The sequence below is a fragment of the Choloepus didactylus genome, chromosome 6 (genome assembly GCF_015220235.1).
Source record: "Choloepus didactylus isolate mChoDid1 chromosome 6, mChoDid1.pri, whole genome shotgun sequence".
NCBI classification, from domain to species: domain Eukaryota; kingdom Metazoa; phylum Chordata; class Mammalia; order Pilosa; family Megalonychidae; genus Choloepus; species Choloepus didactylus.
In genome coordinates this window covers 39,100,410-39,107,183 of record NC_051312.1, presented here as the reverse complement: position 1 = coordinate 39,107,183, position 6,774 = coordinate 39,100,410, and the positions used below count along the sequence as shown (strand labels likewise).

General features: G+C 36.9%; 1 protein-coding gene across 1 annotated transcript; it reads right to left on the bottom strand.

Annotated features, from left to right (window-relative positions):
* Positions 1-2,470: 2,470 nt before the first annotated feature.
* Positions 2,471-3,400, bottom strand: LOC119536120 (vacuolar protein sorting-associated protein 35-like). The gene has a single exon (XM_037838766.1). It carries the CDS (start codon positions 3,264-3,266, stop codon positions 2,694-2,696), a length of 573 nt encoding a protein of 190 aa, XP_037694694.1. The 5' UTR covers positions 3,267-3,400; the 3' UTR covers positions 2,471-2,693.
* Positions 3,401-6,774: the final 3,374 nt, after the last annotated feature.

The window sequence follows — 6,774 nt, the reverse complement described above, 5'->3', positions numbered from 1 at the left end:
TACAAAACAAATCATACATTCGATTGTTCACAGTACCATTACATAGTTGTACATTCATCACCTAAATCAATCCCTGACACCTTCATTAGCACACACACAAAAATAACAAGAATAATAATTAGAGTGAAAAAGAGCAATTGAAGTAAAAAAGAACACTGGGTACCTTTGTCTGTTTGTTTCCTTCCCCTATTTTTCTACTCATCCATCCATAAACTAGACAAAGTGGAGTGTGGTCCTTACGGCTTTCCCAATCCCATTGTCACCCCTCATAAGCTACATTTTTATACAACTGTCTTCGAGATTCATGGGTTCTGTGTTGTAGTTTGATAGTTTCAGGTATCCACCACCAGCTACCCCAATTCTTTAGAACCTAAAAAGGGTTGTCTAAAGTGTGCATAAGAGTGCCCACCAGAGTGACCTCTCGGCTCCTTTTGGAATCTCTCTGCTACTGAAGCTTATTTCATTTCCTTTCACATCCCCCTTTTGGTCAAGAAGATGTTCTCCATCCCACGATGCCAGGTCTACATTCCTCCCCGGGAGTCATATTCCACGTTGCCAAGGAGATTCACTCCCCTGGGTGTCCGATCCCACGTAGGGGGGAGGGCAGTGATTTCACCTTTCAAGTTGGCTTAGCCAGAGAGAGAGAGGGCCACATCTGAGCAACAAAGAGGCATTCGAGAGGAGGCTCTTAGGCACAACCATAGGGAGGCCTAGCCTCTCCTTTGCAGCAACCGTCTTCCCAAGGGTAAAACCTATAGTAGAGGGCTCAACCCATCAAACCACCAGTCCCCTATGTCTGTGGTCACGTTAGCAACCATAGAGGTGGGGTAGCCCAATACCCCTGCATTCTCCACAGGCTCCTCAAGGGGGCACTACATCTTTTTTTCCTTGTTTTTCTTTTTTTTTTTTTAACTTTCCCTTCTTTTTTAAATCAACTGTATGAAAAAATAGTTAAAAAGAAAACAAACATACAATAAAAGAACATTTCAAAGAGACCATAACAAGGGAGTAAGAAAAAGACAACTAACCTAAGATAACTGCTTAACTTCCAACATGTTCCTACTTTACCCCGAGAAAGTTACCTAATATAGCAACATTTCTGTGAACTTGTTCCTACTATATCCATCAGAAATTAACAGACCATAGTCATTCCTGGGCATAAGGGAGCTTTTCAAATACTTCTTTGTCCTCTGCCCAAATTACTCTGGGATGTATTGGGGCTTCATCCTAACCTGCAAGGTTCCATTTACTTATGGTATTTGAATAAACTGACCACACAAGTTAAATTATACAGCATACTACAGAAAATAAAGATTTTTCACCAAATAAACATCCCTACCTTTGGTCTCACAGAGAAGTTGAGGCTTTAAAATACAATCAATATCATCCTCTACCCTATAGTCTGATTTACCTTAGTCCTAACAAAGGCCATTTCATTCATATCTCTAATTGAAGTCTGATCCCCTTTTCAGCTTCTTTAACATTTGCTGTATGGGGTAATGCTGACATTCATAGCTATCAAAATCTAGCTCTGAGTCTCAGGTGTCCCTTCTCTTTTAAGGGCTCATGTGATTAAATTGGGCCACCTAGATAATCCATGAAAATATCCCATGTCAAGATCCTTAAATTAATCACATCTGCAAACTGCCATGTAAGATAATATAGTCATAGGTTCTGGGGATTAGGATGTGGACAACTTTCAGCCTATAACACCTACTTTAAATATTTAATGATTTTATTGTTTTTATTGCGAAGTTCAACAGAATTAACTGATGCAGAAGGCCATGAAGTATGAGGTCCTTGACCTAGCTCTATTCTTCTCCCTTGCTCCCACCTGTTGCTCCCACTTGGGCCATCCTTCTTACCTTAGGACCAACGTCTTTCTTTTTTTTTTTTTTTTGTTAATAGCAACTTTATTGTTTCACTGGTGCCAAAAAAAAAAAAAAAAAAAATCATAATTGTGATACATTTCCCCCTAAATTTACAATAATGAAGATTATACATAAATTATATAAATCACAAATTTTAGAACACAAACTATTAAGAACAAAATTATTTCGATAAATATGCCCAAAGGACAACATAGGCTCTTAATGGATGGCTGAGTCCAAATATGCAAAATATAACTTCTTGTTTTGACCATGGTGCTTTAAAATTCTCAAACATGCATTAATACATTCTAGTTTTAGGGAAAGTATAACACATGGCCTCATCTTCAATTTAGGAAAGAGCTCAAGCTGAATTCCACATTCAGTATTCCTTGCCTTTAAATTAAATTCAAGTTGAAATACAGAACAAGACAAACACCTTTGGGTTAGTACTCCCCAGTAATGAAGAAAATTATACAAACAACAGTGAAACAAAACAGGAAAAAAAAGAAAAGAGAGCTTCATTAGTAGCCAAGATACATGTATTTTTTGTGTGTTTTTCTTTTTAATAGATCTCAGGAATTTTAATTAGCAGGTAAGTCATGCTACCTGGGTGATCAGCCAGACCTGAACATTTACGAAGTGAATAACTTTATTAAGGACCTGAAGGTGAGTGTCTGGAGGTGCTGGGTAAAACACATCACAGGTAAGAAGAGGGAAACCTACCTCAGCATTTCTGAAAGGCACAAACTATGGAGGGAAACCTAGTATAATAAAACCTTACTGGATGTAAATGGAAAGGAGTATGGTTAGCCTGTTTCCTTTTTAAAGGATGAGACCTTCACAAATTGGCCCCTCAGATTCTGGTGATTCCCGCCTCAAGCGCAAATGCTCCAGTGTGTTATGAAAATGTTTGTCAATCTGCTCTGCTTCTTCACTGGACTCAAGATCTGGGAGGTCTTCTAGAATCTTCTGGAAAAGCTGGTTCAAAACCTGAATTGTTATCGCATCATTTTCCTTTTCATAAAAATAGATACATCTGTTCAGAATTTCTGTAAAAAGCTGCACTTGTAGAGAGGGGTCCATGCACTGATTTGCTATTTTTAGAGCTTTCTTAAGGCACTCCATTACCCTCTTGCCTCCATGAAGCTCCTCCCCATTTTTGTCTGTGTTTCTGCCAGACCAGAAGAGATGTGCACAGGTGCTCACAGCTTGGCCCTGATCGGGCTTCTTCAGAAGTTTGGATGCAGCAAGTGCACACTGAGTCCTCAAGGGTTCATGATTCTCTCCACTGAAGCACCTCATCCTCTCAAAAGTACCAATGATCAAGGTCATGGCAGCCAGCTGTGCTTTGGAATCACTGATTTCATCTTCATAAAGAGAAAATGCCTGGGACATAAATTCATATGCTACTGTTTCATGATTTTCAAAACCAATTTCTCCAGCAGCTAGAGCCCCTTGAAGAAAAAGTGTTAAGGGTAATTCTGCCAGCTCAGCTTTGATCAAAGCACTGATAGTCTGGTGAGCAAATGAAAAAATCTTCTGGCATTTCCAATGTCTTTCTTTTTACAACTTCCAAAAATGTTATTCCCCTTGCCTGGAAAGGGCTCAATTCTTAATCCTTTCTGTTTGCTAAACATTCCTTACTCCTCCAGTTTCAACATAAACTTCATTTTCTTAGTCATCTTTCCTTACTCATAAATCTAATTTTTTGCCCTCTTCCCTTTTATGAACTCTCCAAGTTCCCTGTTCTTTTTTTCCTTCATGAGATTTGTCACAACTATAATTGTAATTATGTAATCACTTATACAATGTCCATCTTTCCGACTAAATTTTAAGTTACATGAGTGCAGATAATGTAGTCTTTTTTTTTCACCACTATATAGTCTCTGGGCCTTAACACACTGCTTAGCACAGAGTAGGTGTTCAATAAATAATCATTGAATGAATGAATGAATGAATGATGTTATGAGATGGAAGGCATGGATTCAGACTTAGATGTTGAAACTGATAAAAAATGATTATCTGAGACCAAGTTTCTTCTTTTTAAAGCAACAGAGTTAAGACAAGACACATATTGTCCAAAGCAGCTAGTAATGAGTCTATGGTTCCAGAACGTCTAGATATTTACTAAACTATGGCTATTATCACAGAGCGCAGAATATTTCCTGAGCTCATTTATAACTTCTTAAAGGTAAAATGGCCAAATAATTCCAAAAACTTAAGTGTAGTATTTAAATGTGATATTTAGAAGAACTTCCCACTCTGTGTGTGTGTGTGTGTGCGCACGCAAGTGCATGCTTGTGCATATAATCATACACTTTAGACTCAAATTTTATTTAAATTTTGTTTTCAGCACCCATTACTTATTGCCTAGATGAATTAGGTAAATCTCTTTATATGGATTTCAGTTTTCTTGACTGCAAAATGGTCATAACATTATCTATTTCACATGAATGTTCTGAGGATTAAATTAGAGGATATAGGTAAAGTTTCTAGCACAATAACTGTATAAATGAAGAGATCAGTGTGAGCTCAACTCCCTCTCCACTGAGTATTTAATTAAAATGGACTTCTGTCTTTTATCTATGTCATCTAATGGAACTCTTTAAGAATCAAACATTCATTATATGTTGTGAAACAACCGAAAGCGAACAAAGTAAGTAAATTATGATGCATCCACATAGTAGAATACTAAACAACCATTAAAATCATGTTAAGGAATATTTATAGACAAAAGGGATGTTTGCAGAGTGAAAATAATACAGACTAACTATAGTACATTTTTTTACAGTATAATAATGTGTAAAAATATGAGGATATAAATAATGTACATTTACTCATATACATATAAATAATATGTACATATATAATATTTTATTATTGTATATATGTGTGTATATATACACATATAAATATGAACATGTGTATATAGCTATACATTTAGAATAAATAAATACATACATATTCCATATGCATACACCAGTACCAGGAAAGGATGTACCAAAATAGTACAGTCTAGGAGTGGTGTGATTATACATGAATTATTTTTTTCAATGTGTTTTTGTAGTTCCCCAGTTTTTGGATTGAATGCATATAACTTTTATATAGGGAGGAAATCAATACTTTTAATTTAAAATTAGATGTCACAAGTTTCAGAGGGGCAGTGGGGGCTAGAGATCTCTGGGTGAAGGACCTAAGTGTGCCCACCACAAAGCTTGTTTGGCACAGAAGACTTTCACTGGGCTGGGGAGGACAGAAAGAGTACAGATAGATCCTGCCCTGGCACAAGCACACTCTGGGGACAGGCTGGTTGCATTTTTAGACTATCTAAAATGGTTGTATGTATACTTCCACTTTAAGGATTTTCTCTGATATTCCTATAGCCTTTAATCCACAACCATTTAAGGAATGGAGAAAATCCCCCAAAAGTAATTCTGTCTTTGGGGAAATTACAGACTCGTTCACCAGTCATTCAGAGTATCGAGGTGCCTCTAATTCCATCATGGTGGCTTAAATATTTATTAAATCTTTATTTCTCTTCCTTGTCTTCTCTTTCTGGATAATAGTAGTCTGGTGAAAGTGATTTCTTGTCATCACCCATTTCCAGCCATGTGGGACTGGTTCATCACCTTCCATCAGTAGCAGTTTGAAGTTGGTCTTGGTGGTGCCAGGATACCAGAAGGACCCAAAGGGATGTCAGAATTCTGTAATTTTAGACTTGTTTGCAAGGCAAGATACGCTGGACAAATGTCAAAGGATTTTCAGTAGTCACATATTGGGGCAAGAATTTGCACTGGAATTTGTAGGAAATGAGCCAAGGAACACACAGTGAGAATTTGGAAAAATCTGTTTATTCAACTATCCTAATTTTCATGTGTACCTATGATGTGCTAAGTTACTATTTGTGCCATCTTGGACAAGCTGATTTACTTCTTTGTTTCTCTGTTTCTTCACCTGCTAAATGGGGATAATAATGAATACCTAATAAGTTTCTGCCAGCAGTGTTTATATATATTCTAGAAAAGTATCCTGCACATAGTAAATGCAGTATACACATGCATGAGTCTGCTACTGCTACCTTACCAAAGCACCAGAAACTGGATGGCTTAAGAATTTATTGTTTCACAATTTTGGATGCCGGAAGTCTAAAATCAAAGTGTCTGCAGGACTGTGTTTTCTCTGAAACCTAGTAGGGCTCTAGAAGTGGCTTGCTGGAAATCCACAGCATAACTTAATTTCTGCCTCAATTACATGGTCATTTTCTCTCTGTACAGAAAGATCCTGTACAAACCTCTCTTAATCCAGTCTGGCCTCATCTTGACTGATAACATCTTCAATGGGATAACATTCATGGGACCTGGGGTTAGGAGTTGAACATCTTTTGGGGAGACATACTCAATTTATAACAAAGTATTTACTCTTACTGCTATTATTACTACTATAATTAAGTTTCTACAATAAAAGTTTATTTATAAAAACATAGTCCCTGCCCTTGGTGGACTCATAATTTGTAAAAGGAAGAAAAAGTTTAAAGGAGATTACCAGAAATTGAAACATACAGTGCTATAATAGTTTGGGACAGGTGGAAAGTCAGGGATTTCAGAAAAGAGGAATAATTTAAGCATTTAAAGCAAAGTCTGTTTCTACTGTTTTTATTCTTTATTCTCCTTATGTTTTTAATGATGTGGCTTTTAATCATAGAATTTTCTCATCACCTGGATTGATTAAAGTCTCAGGCTAGTAACAGGCTTTAATCTGAAAATGCAGGCATGTTACTTTTTATGTCTTCCTGCAATGAAAGGAAGACTTAGAGAAGGAAAATTCCTGAAGCCCATTCTTGTGTTCTTATCAACAGAAAGCCTTCAGAAACTCTAATGCAGAGGCAGGAAACCCATCATTACTG